At 60.5% G+C, this 12,375-nt stretch overlaps 1 protein-coding gene across 1 annotated transcript; it reads right to left on the bottom strand.

The window, feature by feature from the left end:
* Window positions 1-5,513: 5,513 nt before the first annotated feature.
* On the bottom strand, window positions 5,514-9,418 carry HES1 (hes family bHLH transcription factor 1). The gene is made up of 4 exons (XM_074591097.1): window positions 9,004-9,418; window positions 8,816-8,911; window positions 8,643-8,730; window positions 5,514-7,885 (listed from the first exon to the last, which is right to left on the bottom strand). Exons 1-4 carry the CDS (start codon window positions 9,109-9,111, stop codon window positions 7,401-7,403), a joined length of 777 nt encoding a protein of 258 aa, XP_074447198.1. The 5' UTR covers window positions 9,112-9,418; the 3' UTR covers window positions 5,514-7,400.
* Between the last annotated feature and the right edge of the window lie 2,957 nt (window positions 9,419-12,375).

Below are 12,375 nucleotides of genomic sequence, written 5' to 3' on the forward strand. Positions count from 1 at the left end.
TGGAAGAGGATTTAGGGCTTTTGCCTCTGGCCCGGCAAACGGGGCAGGCGCACAATCAGCAAACCACTGGCAATTACAGCCATCGTAATTTTCTGCATCAGTGCCATAAACAAGCGGGCAGGGGAGCCCAGGGCACAGCACCCTGAAGAGCAAGGGAAGACAAACAGGACTTTGTCCCAAGGTTCAGAGCAGGCTGCAGGCATCCCCAGGGCTAAACACTGTTCTTCCCAGTGCACGGTGCGCTCGTAACACCTTGGCTCAGCGGAGCTTAGTCGGCTGTCACAAGCCCCAAGGAAAGCCCTCCTGACCTCCCCGGGAAACGACTCCAGTGAGGAATAAACTGACTCCTGTTTACTTTGTGAGGGGGGGGTCTCAGCAGGCTCTAACGCAGGAGGGACAACTCTGAGCTGTGAAATGTGGCTGACACCGGAGCTGCGGCTGGAGCAGCCTGCAGCCACTAGCGAGCGCATGGGGCCAGCTGGGCTCTGAGCCTCCCCTGTGCAGGATAAGGGGCCACGGACAACCCGTGCCGTCAGACCTTTTCCTGTCCTGTTTCCCATGGGTGATGGTTAACTAATCCTGTCTGCAGCCTGCTCCTCCAGACAGGCAAACACCGCGTGATAAGGGAGCCCTCGCTCCGTGCAAGGTCTGCTGCGGGGGGCGATGGCAGCAGGGGGGAGCAGTGGCTGTGCTGTGGGCTGCCCTGGCGCGGGAGGAGCTCCCCGAGAGGCGCCTGGTGACCCTCGTGCTCACCGTGACGCTGGCTGAGCAAGCACAATGTCGCTCACCGCCATGCCCTTCTCCCCTTCGCCTCTTTGCCTGCTCCCATCCCACCTTCTCCAGCAGCTGGTGGCCATGGTGGTCCAGCTCCTCGTCCCTTTGTGGAGATGTGACCCCCGCTCACCCGGTGCCCAGCACCAGACCCGCTCTCAAAACCTCTGGGGGGGGCTGACCCGGACAGGCAGCGCCATGGGCAGGGGGCTGCCCGCAGCCTCTGCCCGCAGCCTGCCCGCACACAGCTGAGCCCAGCAGGGAAGGCAGCGAGCGCCAGCGCCGTCTGCGAGAGCACAAACAGCTGCTTGGAGCCCGCTCAGAAACACCAGCCCGGGCTGTCCAGCTGCCAGGCCCTCTGTTTCAGAGCACAATGAAAGCCGAAGGATGGCTGCTGAAAGCAAGCCGCCCCGTGGGAAGGGAAGCGCGGAGCTCTGTGCTGCGGGATAAGCCAGTGCCGACCCCATGGCAAGGAGTGAGGCTTGGCTGCAGGGAGAAAGGAAGCCGTCAGGCCCACCAAGGTCCTCACCGTGAGACCCTTGTGTAGCTGTGGGTCAGCCGGAGCCCTCCCTGGTGCAGAGCTGGGGATGAGGGCTCCAATTTACCTGTCCATTCACCATGCACGGGACTGGTTTTGTTGGGAATGTTGCCTAGTGGAAGGGTTTGTCCTGATGCATCATCATCCCAAAGCTCCCTCATCCCCTTGCAGGCTCATTGTCTCCTCCAGCACCCACCACAATGTAGCCATGAAGGATGTCCTGGTCTCTCCTCCGTAGCCGGGAAGGACTCCGGTATTGCTCTGCATTTACATGTTGCAGTTATATCCAAGTGCAACGGGACATTTGCTCTCCCCCACCATAAACTGGATTCATTTCACTGCTGGGACAAAGGCAGGTTGTCTTCCAGGTCTGGAGCTGAGCCTGTTGCTGATGGAGGCAGGGACGGGCCTCAGCCTGATGCAGGAGCTGCAAAAAAAAAACAAACCAAAGACAAATGTTCCCTGAGCCCGGCAGGATCAGCCTGTTTTGGTCTTGCTTTATACTAGTGTTTAGCCTCCGTGAGGATGGTGCTGGGCTGCAGTGGGCTCAGGCCCAGAACTGTCTCCCCTGTTTGGCAGATGCCCTACGTGTGTCAGCACTGCCAAAAGAGATGGGGTTTTATCTGTGCCTGGGCTGCAGCAGAGCTGCGGGAGTGAGAGCCAGGCAAGATACGTAACTGTGAGGTTCAGCATGTGTCTCTACATCCTGCTCCCTCTCTTGGTACAAACACTGTCCAGACTTCCAACGTCAGAGGGAGAGACACCAGCCAGATTGTTTTACAGTTTCAAGAACTCATAATGCTTTCCAGAGAACAGAGCTGCAGCCCATCTTCTGCAGTGGGAAGAGCCACGGCAGCCCCCAGTCGTTGCCGACAGCCCTCTGACCTCCTTGGCAGCCAAAAAAAGCCAGCAAAACACAGGGCATCCTTGGGAAGGCTCTTGCGAGGCATCCCGGTGCACCCACATCCAGAGTGGTTCATGCCATCCCAGTCCCCAAGGATCCAAAGCAGAGAGCAGCCTCCTCCTGGTGCTACCATGGCTCCTCAGGAGATATCTCCCTTGCAGGGCAGGCGCTTTCGCTGGCAGTCCCGGTGCTGGCACGGCTGGGTGGTGTGATGGGACCTGACAGCCCGGGGGTGGCATGGGACCCTGCGCCCATGGGGAGGAAGGGCCCAGCAGAGGCACCGCTCCAGGGGCAGTTTTAGGGATGACTTTTGGCGAGGTGCTAGGCAGCAGCAGGCTGGATTGGAGACAGGCTGTGTATCCTCGGGGGGCTGGGACGACACAAAGGGAGACGTGGCTTTGCGGGGAGTCACATGGTGACCCTGCCCTGGCTCCCAGCCCCTGGGCCACTGTGTGTCCCAGTCCCACGGTGGGGCTGAGTCCCAGCCTCCGATCCAGCAGAGCTGCCTGAGCCATGCTGGTGTGCTGGCAGGCTCGATACAGCAGGTCTGCTTTTAATTAAGCGGGACGCTGCTTTTGTGCAGCTGAACCCCTCAGGAGCTGGGGTACGGAGCCTTCGCCCCTGTGGCCGGGCTCCCACTGCTTCCCCCCATGCTGTGGGCAGCAGGCGTAGGGAGCTGGGGCTGGGGGCTTTGGGAGCACGTGCCGGGGTGGCATGTCCCACCCGCGCAGGGTGCTGGCAGTGTCCCCAGCGGGGGAGGGCTGTGCCATGCCCTGCCGCGGGTGTTTGGTCTCCTTGGGCCCGAAGGCAAAGCCCAGGGCTCTTGTGGTGCTGGGCAGATGAGAGTTAATGCCCCAGCAGCTGTGCTGAGCTGGCTTTATTGGCAACAAACCCCGGCTGGAAACAGCTTCCTAATCGTTACAGATTACAGGTAGCCCTACCTCCATGGCTGTCCTTCAGCAACAGCACTTCTGCCCTGCACTGCTGCCTCCGCACCCCCCTTGGCAAACACCCCCCCAGCCCTGCGCCCCTCCCATGTCACACAGCCCCTGTGCCACCCTTGCTGCGGTGCCAGCAGGCAGGACATGTGCCCCCAAGCCAGCTCACAGATGGTGCCAGCCCAGGGTTGAGACAAGAGATGAGCGAACTAGAGCCTGTGTGGGTCAAATCACTGTCCTCAGACATTTGCAAGGCACTGTCACAGGGAGCTGGTATCCCTGTGCTGGGGGGCAGCTATGTTGGGGCAGGGGACATGGGAAATCCCTCCTGCTGCAGAGGCTGGGAAGGGGAGAAGTTTGTCACAGCTCAGCTGGGAATGCCGTCCCCAGCACCAGCTGATGGCGTGGCTGGCCGCAAATGTTTAATGAACGGGAGCAGAGTCATTTGTCTGGGCTGACCCCCCCCACCCCCGGAAGTCTGCGCTCTGCAAAACAAACCGGGCTTTTGTTTGACTTGTTTTAAGTAAAACACATGTCACCCCTGTAAATCACAGGTCCCCTTCCCCACCCTGCCCCCGGGCCCACGGCAGAGCCAAGGTGGGTGCTGGCCTCGGGGCACTGGCACAAACCCGGGCCAGGGGCTCCCTAGGTCTGGGCAGGATCCAGCCCTGCTGTGGGGCTGGGGGGGGCTGCATGCCCTGGGTGGTAGCCGTGGGGCTGGAGCATCCTGGTCCCTGCAGCGAGCAGCCGTCACCAACCTGCTCGCACACCTGCAGCTCCTGGGGAGGTTTGCAGTACTTGGCACCCCCACATAATCCACCGCACCACCCCCCCCCCCGCCCCAAATCCCAGCCCAGCTGCCAGGCTGCTTTTTCCCCATCCCCATGCTCCCCGCGGGCTGGAGGCCTGGATCCCAGCCCGAGGTCGAGCCCGCGGCCGCGAGCCCCTGGCACGAGCGAAGACGATGGTTGGGGACAGCCGGCCGGGGGGCCGCGGGGCCGGGTCTCGTCCGAGGCGTGCGGGCGGCGTGCGGCGGCGGGCTGCCGGCATTCGGCCACGGGCTGCCGGCGTTCGGCCTCGCCGCCTGCCAGCGGGGGCTGGAGCGGGCTCGTGTGCCGGCGGCGGGCTCCCTTCCCTCCCTCCCGCGCTCCCCACGCCGCCTGGCAGCCGGCCACCGCGCCGGGGGTTCGCTCCTTTCTCACGACCTCTCAGGTTCCTGAGCTCATCTGGGAGCTATTCATTTCCTGCCAGAAAACAGCCTTGCCTGCTAAAAAAACCACCTTGGCCGCAGAGCGGCCCAGGGCTTGGTACGAGGGCTCTCCCGGCTTAAATCATAAAGCTCCGGCTGTCTGGCTGGAATCAAAGGCAGGGCGGGCGCTGGGGAGGGGGGGAAGGCGTGGGGGCCCGTGCCATATGGTAGCACTTAAGAGCCAAGGAGGAAGCGAGGAGGGGTTTTTACACCGCTCGCGAGGAGTGTGGGAAAAGTTAATTGACTTTAATGACAGGTTTCCCGGGACAGCAGCCGATGGAAGGGAGCTGCAGGGATGCGAGGGGCAGCGGGGGATGTGAGCCCCGCGGTGGGTGGGGGGCACAGCAGGGTGCTGGCAGAGCCCTCCGGACCCCCGTGCAGGTAGGGATGGAGCACTGCTCCCCCCCCCCCAGCGCTCTCCAGGCTGCAAACGCACACATCGGATCGCGGCAAACTGCTTACAAGCCCAAAAGCGATAATCTGAGAGGGACAGACCTGGCTGCAGCCCTCCCCAGCGTCCTCTCCGCTGGCAGGCTGGGCTCCCCAGGCTCCCCAGGGAAGCCAACAGGAGCTGCATTCCATCTGGCAGCACTGAATCCAGTCCATTTTCCTATTTATCCTGCACAGCCCCGCGTGTGGTCACAGGCAAACGAGAAGCCACCATCCAGCTCAGCCCCGTCCCTTCCCCGGCATCCCATCCCTCCTCGACCATTGCCCGCTCATCCCACCGCACCAGCCTGAAGGCACTTGCTGCACCTGAAGGGCAACTCCTGCACATCACCATCCGCAGAGCCACAGCCTGCATTTGTCATCCCAATTTGTCACGGGCTCAGTGAATTGGCATCAAGAGCACGGCCCCTGGGAATTGCTCTGATCCCCTCAAAGCTCACAAACTCAAGCAGATCTCTCATGTCAACAGGCTGTGGAATAGAGTAAACACAGAAAGCTTTGGAGAAAGCGGTCCAAGCATGGCATATCTGCTTTATACTAGGTTATTTAAACTCCATTAGCAAATAGGTTCGTCTTGTCTTTCACTCCTGGATCTGCTATATGTTCTCCATTAGCCTACAGCAAAGTCTTTTTTTTTTTTTTCTTTTTTTTTTTTTTCTCCCTAATGCGCTTTCCAAACCAACTGCTTCAGCAGAAGACTCTAAGCTGGAACAGCCTCAGCTCTTACAGGTGATGCGTTACTGGTCTGCATCAGCCCCAGGCAGGCTGTCCAGGAGCCAGAGCTTGTCTGATGCGATTCCCAGATGGGTCCTGCAAGCACTCCTCTGAACACAAGGTGGGCTCAGTCCTGCCCTCGGTACCTCCAGCGCAGAAATGTGACGCTATGGCTGGTGGAAGGGAAGGCAGGATCAGCCCATACAGCCACGCACCTGCCTAGGGACAGCAAGTCCAACATTCCCGAGCCTGGCACACAAAACCTGTCCATGAGATGCCACTGTGAGGGTGGCAACAGGCAGGCCAGCAAAGACACTGGGAGACGGAGGACGGGAAGCTCTGCTGCATCACCCAGGGAGATCATACCCTGCAGCCCCTTTTAAAAGGGAGCTGCCACTTGCCACATCCTCATCAGCATGCCCTGCAGAGAGATCCCAGACACCCCACAGGCCCCTCCAAAATCCATCCCAAGAAGTACTTTTCAGATCAGGAGGATCTGTTTGTATACAGGAAGAAAACGGGGCAGGGATTACAAACCCCAGCAGGTTTAATCTGTCTGGTCTCACACTCTCCCCAGCTTTCACTTCCCCAGCACCTGGATACAGTCAAGCACCTGGCTGATCCGGACAAAATCCAACAAGCTTTTGCGGCAGGATTTAGAAGGAATCCCCAGTGGATCCTGGCACCGTTTAAAGCTGTCCGCTCCGAGTTAGGACTTGTTAAGAAGGGCGATGCAAGCTGTAACCAGAGACTGCCGCTCACCTCTATCTAGGCCTTGCATCTTGCCTGGAAATGGGGCATGACCAAGTCAAAGGGGTCAGCTGCTGCTCGCTGTTATAGAGATAGTCCGCACAGCCCCACATCACTCCCCCAGACACATGTTTTCCATATAACAGCAGAGGAAATGCCCAACTCTATCAAAAACACATGCAGAGCATTAATCATCAAGCAGGGCCTGGCTGGTGCTTGGGGCTGGGAACAGCTCTGTGCTTTTAAGTCCAGGTGGAGGTGGTGCCCAGCGCCTGCTGCAGCCCGTCAGCCAGGAGACAGGAGCACTCATGTCAGGCTTGTCCTGCCGAGAGACAGTGTTTTTGTAACGCGAGAAGCTGGCAGGCACCGCTCCGCTCTCTAAATCAACCGACTGAAGTCATTCCTGATTTACACCACCACTGGGAGTGGGCCCCACTGGGTCCGGGGCAGGAGGCTTAGCCGGGGAAGCCCAGTGTGGGAGCTGGGCTGTCAGGCTCCACGCTGAATCCGTCTCGCTTTTACCTGGGCTACTCCACTCCATCAGCCCCAGGAGCCAGGAACAGAGCAGAGGTGCCTCTCTCAGCACATTCACCAGCTCTGCAAACATAAGCTCTTTTTAACAAGTCGAGCTGCTTCCCAAGGAAGCAGTAATTACATCTGCCCCGGGGCAGGGAGAGGGGCCAGGTGATTTCACAAGACAGAAGGGACAGAGGGTAAGAGCAACAGCTCCAGCCTGGAGAGCAGGACAGGGCAGCCCTGGAGCTGCACAATCCACAGGCAGCCGGGAGCTGGGCTCCCCCCTCCTATGCACACATGCCAGCACTCCAATTTATCTCCAAAGGCCTTCCAAAATGGAAGAGACACTTTTATTTTAAGAGCATTCAAAAAAAAAAAAACCCCGATCTTTGGTGTCACATAAGGAAGGGGAGGGAAGGGAGGAAAAAAAAAGATCTCGTGTAAAACACGAAACACTGTCGAGGGAGTGCTATGGTACAAAGGCACAATCCAATATGAACATATAACCTATGTACAGCCGTGCCAGCGGCACGGGGTGCGGTGCTCAGTCCAGTCCAGTGCCTGCCACCCTCACCAGGGTCTCCACACCGAGTCAGCTGTGCCGGGTGGCGGGCCAGGCGGCGAGGCGGCGGTGGCAGCTGTGGGTGGGCCACCGTACAGGGGCAGCACAGCACCACCGGGAGCAAAGGCGGTGCTGGGGATGAGGAAGGCGAATTGCCCATCGGAGGCAGGCAGCAGCTGGAAGCCACCGTAAACCTTGGCTGCGTCGGCGCCTGGTTTGCAGGGCATGCCTGGGAGTGGCCCCGCGCCACTGCCCGGTGGCACCAGGGGTGGCCCAAAGGCTGCAGCTGGCGGCAGTGGTGGTGGCGGGGGGGGCGCAGGGTAGTTCATGGCGTTGATCTGGGTCATGCAGCTGGCCAGGTGGCCCAGGAGCCGGGTGCGCACCTCAGCGTTGACACCCTCGCAGGTGGAGAGGAACCGCGTCACCTCGTTCATGCACTCGCTGAAGCCGGCACGGTACTTCCCTAGCACCGTGGGGTCTGTGCTCAGCGCAGCTACGGAGGGAGAGAGGGGACACAGCGGTCAGCAGGCTCCGCAAGGGATGAGGGTGTGCAGCCCACCAGTGTTGCATCTTACAGCCCCTCCGAGCAGGGGATCCAGGCAGGGAGTGCAGTCCCTCTGGCAGCATGTCATGTGCTTATGGGTGCCAAGAATCCGGATGGAAAGCATAATCCCCCCACTACCAAGTCCCCAAGCATCAGGAAAACAGGTGGGGGACAGAGAGCCCCCAAGCGTCGTATGTTCTCGAGTACTGGGGATCCAGCTTGGGAACACCATCCGCCCAGTGGCTCCTGTGTCTCCGGCCCCCCCAAAACAGATCCAGGTGGGAAGCACAGTTCCACTGGCAGAAGGGACCCAAGCCAGGATCGCAGCCCTCCCAGTGCCCAGGATGCAGACAGCGAGAGCACAGTGCCCCCCACAGCCCCCCTGCACCTGGGATACAGGTACAGAGCACCGTGCCCCCCATCACCCCCTGATACCAAGCACACACGTGGGGAGCACCAAGCCCCCCATGGCCCCCCAGTGCCCAGGATGCAGGTGAGGAGCCCACTAGCCCACTGTACCGTAGATATAGGTACAGAGCACAGTGCCCCCCATCACCCCCCGGTACCAGGATGCAGGTGGGGAGCCGGGTGTCCCCGTTACCCTCACTACCAAGGATACCGGCAGGGAGTGCGATGCCCCCAGCCCCCGGGATGTAGGCAGAGCCGCCTCGGCCCTCCCTCCCCGGTTCCCCCCTCTGGGACTCACCGGTCATCTGAGCTCTCTGGAGGCTCCGCAGGTGCTTCACGGTCATCTCCAGGATGTCAGCCTTCTCCAGCTTGGAGTGCCGCGAGCTCTGCGGACACAGGCGAGGCTCAGACCGGTCCGGCAGCGGCGCCGCCCGCCCCCCCCGACCCTATCCCCGGTTCCCCCCCGCTTACATCCTTCTTCAGCGCGTCCAGGATGAGCGTCTTCAGCTGCCCCAGGCTCTCGTTGATGCGCGCCCGCCGCCGCTTCTCCATGATTGGCTTGGAGGACTGCAAGAGAGCCAGCGGTCAGCGCCCGGCGCGGCTCTACCCGTCCCCGCTGCCACCCGCGTATGTCCGTCCGTCCGTCCGTCCCCCCTTACCTTCCGGTGCTCCGCCGCCGTCTTAGGCTTGTCGGGCGTCGCGTTGACGCTGGCCGGGGTGGCGGCCACCGGCGAGGCGCTGCTCTTCTCCATCAGGTCGGCCGGCATCCTGCAGCGCCCGCCGCCGCGGAAGATGCGCCGGGGAACGGGGGCGGGACGGGGGGGGGGGCGGCGGGCGGGCAGGCGCGCGCGCTGCGGGGCGTGCGGACGGCGGCGGCGGCAGCGGGTGCCGCGCGCCCTTGGCCACCCCTACTTATAGCGCGCGCCGCACGCGCGCGGCTCGTGTGAAACGTCCCCCGCCGCCGTTCCCACACTCGCGCCCAGCCAATGGGCGCCGCCCGCACGCGGCCCCGCTCGTGGACGGCGCCCGCCCATTGGCTGGGGGCCGCGCGGCCGCCCGCCGGCCAATTGGCGCGGGGCGGGCGGGAGGGCGGCCGCGGTTTAACCCCTTGGGCACCGCCCCCGCGCGCGCAGGGAGGGCGGGGGCGGGGGGGGGCGGGCGGGAGGACGGACCTCGGGGAGCGCCGCGCTAATTACCGGGTTAATTGGCGCCCGTGGCAGGCGCGGCCCCGCCCGCTCCCCTCGGGGGGCGCCGGCTGCCGGCCTCGGGGCGGGCTGCGCTGTGGGGGGCCGCGGCCCTCGGGGGTGGGGGGTGACGGCCGGGACGCGGCGGCCTGGGCCCAGCTGTGGTGGCCAGAGGCCAGCTACTGTGTGAGGGGCCGGTCGCGGCCCCCGGTCCCCGCTGAGGTGGCCCGTGTCCTCCCACGGTGCCCTCAGCATCACCACAGTGCCCTGGGCCTCGCCATGGTGGCCCGGGTCTTCCCACAGCAGCCTGGGTCTTCCCACGGCAGCCTAGGTATCACCATGGTGGCCTGCCCCTGCCCACGCGCAGGTGCCACCATGGCCAGGACATGGCCAGCGCCTGGCCGATCTCTGTGGGCGTGTGGGTCGGAGGGCAGGGGCGCACAGTGGCAGATGCAGGGCTGAGGGAAGCCGTGGTGGTTGTGGGTGAGGCTCCCTGGCGCTCGCACGCGTGGGCGGCCGCAGACGCGGCGGTGCGTGCGCTCCCATGGTCGGGTGAACGCGAAACCGCAGGGTGGTGCCTGTCCCTCGGCTCTGGCCCAGCCGCACTTCTCCGGCTACCGCCATCTGGTTCGGACAGTTCGTGGGGTTACTTTAAAAAAAAAAAAAAGTATTTTGCCTGGGGACTTGAATCTTTTTTTTTTTTTTTTCCCCTCCGCTTGACTGACTTTCTCACACTCCTATTCCCATAGTCTGCCAGCTAAGCCTGAGTCATCCTGCCAAGAACTAGACCTGGCCTATTCAAAAATGTGCTCACTCGCTCTTTCTTTCCCTGTCTCTTTCTTTTCTTTCTTTTTTTTTTTTGAGTATACACAGTAATGTTTTTCCACCTCCTCCAGTACCTGATCTGCACCTGTACAGGGCCAATCCCACACGTATCACCTGATCTCGCCTTTTCAGAGACCGTGAGAAAAATAAAGTTCCAGAAAGAAGAGACATGTTTGCAGATCTCACCGGTGCAAAGCCCTCGTCTCTGCAGAGGCTTGCCTGCTGAGCCTTCAGAGTTTAAAAAAAGGAAAATAAATAAAAGGGAGAGTGTCATGTTTAAAACTGCAGAGAAGTACAAATCCAGGCTTTCTTTCAGCTCCTTGATGGAGCCACAAGCCTTTTGATTTAAAAACAAAGAGCAGCCTTCAGCGTGTAAGATTTAACTTCAGATGAGCAATATTTGACGTAAGCCTCCATTAGCTAGACATTCGGACAAACTCGAGCAAGGATAAGATCGAGGCTGCTCTGGGGAAGTCACTACCGAAAAGCCTTTTCTCATTTGCCTTTATGGGGAAATAAGAGACAACTGATTAGCATGAAATCTGCAATACGTTTCTGGAGAGCCTAAAAAGTTCTCTGGTGGACCAGTCTTTTTTTCTAGTGCTGGTTATTTGCTGGGTGTATTTGCTGGGGCAGGGGGGGCTGGAAGGAAAGTCACCACAATTAGTGGTCTGGTGTTCTCCCTCCTGCAGGGATTTTGCAAAGGGCTCAGGAAATGCAGAGCCGGGCAGGCCGGTCCCTCCCGGCCGGGAGTGAGAACAGGCTGTAATTATGTCCATGTTTATGGTAGTCCAGGAGCTGCTTAACCGCTTCTAATTGCCGGCACCAGGTCGGTGTCTCTAGGGGAGGAGAGCGGGGCGGTTGGCGAGGACAGGCTGTCTTCGGGGGTTGCCAGCGCTCACCCACCATGGGGACCTGGCAGCAGCATTTCCCCTGGCCTGTGCTCCCTCCCTGCCCCAGCCCAGCCCAGCCCCTGCCCGCAGCAGAGCCCAGGGGGAGGGCGTTGCTTATGGGGTGTGCAAGGAGCCAGGCTATGGGGCCTCCAAAAGCGTTGCCTTCTGTGGGGGCTTCCTGGAGCCCTGGCTGAGTGTTTCACGGAAAGGCAGTGGCATTGGTGTCCCCGCTCGACATCGCCACCGCCACCGGCCTGCTGCTGTGAAATGCCGTACACGTGCGCGCGTTGTGATCCCCAAGTGGAAGCGCAGATACGTGTGAATTCCCTGGGGATTGGGAGAGGAAGGGGAGGATTTGCATGGAAGGATGTCTCTGGAAATGAAGTGGCCGAGACCAAGTTTAGGCTGGAAGGAGGTGGTGAATGGGTTTGTAACCCTTGGGGGGACCTGGAACAGATCCTCTGGGCTTCTACGGTCTTTGCTTTGTGAAAGGGGTGTCAAGGGGGAGATGAAGCCCCAAGTTAAGGGCTGCCCCAGGCACTGGGGTGTCCCTTGTCCCACAGTCCTCCGGCAATGGTTTTTTCTTTGCTCAGGCAGTCATCTTGGGTTACAAATTGGGAATTGTCCAAAACAGATTTGGGAAGAACCTTTAGACGGCACATTAGGGCATTACTGACTGGCGGAACATCTTGGAGGAAAAATGTGTTGGCAAGAAAATTTAGACTAGTCCTGGACACGTGCCCAGGGGTGGGAAGGTGGAATAAAATAGGATGCTGCCACTGGTGCAGTACGCAGGAGGTGAGGAGGTGGCAGGGCTGGCTGTGCCTGCTCTCCGGTCCTTTAGAAAGCAGCCAAGATGAGCAAAATGTCCTTATAGAGATCTAAAAGCCTTAATATTCAAAGCTTGCAGGATCCTAGGAAATGCAGAAAATAGAAACCAAGTTGCTTGCAAGAGCTGGGGTACAGGCTGAAGCCCAGGAATGGCACACCAAGCCTTTCCTCCTTGGGTCATGGACTAAAAACCTAGCCTGGCCGCAGCTCAAAGTCGTCACCACCCTGAAGGCTGGAAAACAAGTGCTGCGTCTCAGGGACGTGTCCCTGGCACAGATGTCTCCTCTGGGCAGCCTCA

This window comes from Larus michahellis, chromosome 6, assembly GCF_964199755.1.
Source record: "Larus michahellis chromosome 6, bLarMic1.1, whole genome shotgun sequence".
Taxonomy (NCBI): domain Eukaryota; kingdom Metazoa; phylum Chordata; class Aves; order Charadriiformes; family Laridae; genus Larus; species Larus michahellis.

What these genes read in the sequence shown, in the direction of transcription:
- HES1 (XM_074591097.1), bottom strand. Translation starts at nt 9,111, where the DNA reads ATGCCGGCCGACCTGATGGAGAAGAGCAGCGCCTCGCCGGTGGCCGCC. An exon ending in TGGACGCGCTGAAGAAGGAT is followed by an intron (nt 8,731 to 8,815) that starts GTAAGCGGGGGG and finishes CTGTGTCCGCAG; the next exon opens with AGCTCGCGGCACTCCAAGCT. An exon ending in CCAGAGAGCTCAGATGACCG is followed by an intron (nt 7,886 to 8,642) that starts GTGAGTCCCAGA and finishes CTCCCTCCGTAG; the next exon opens with CTGCGCTGAGCACAGACCCC.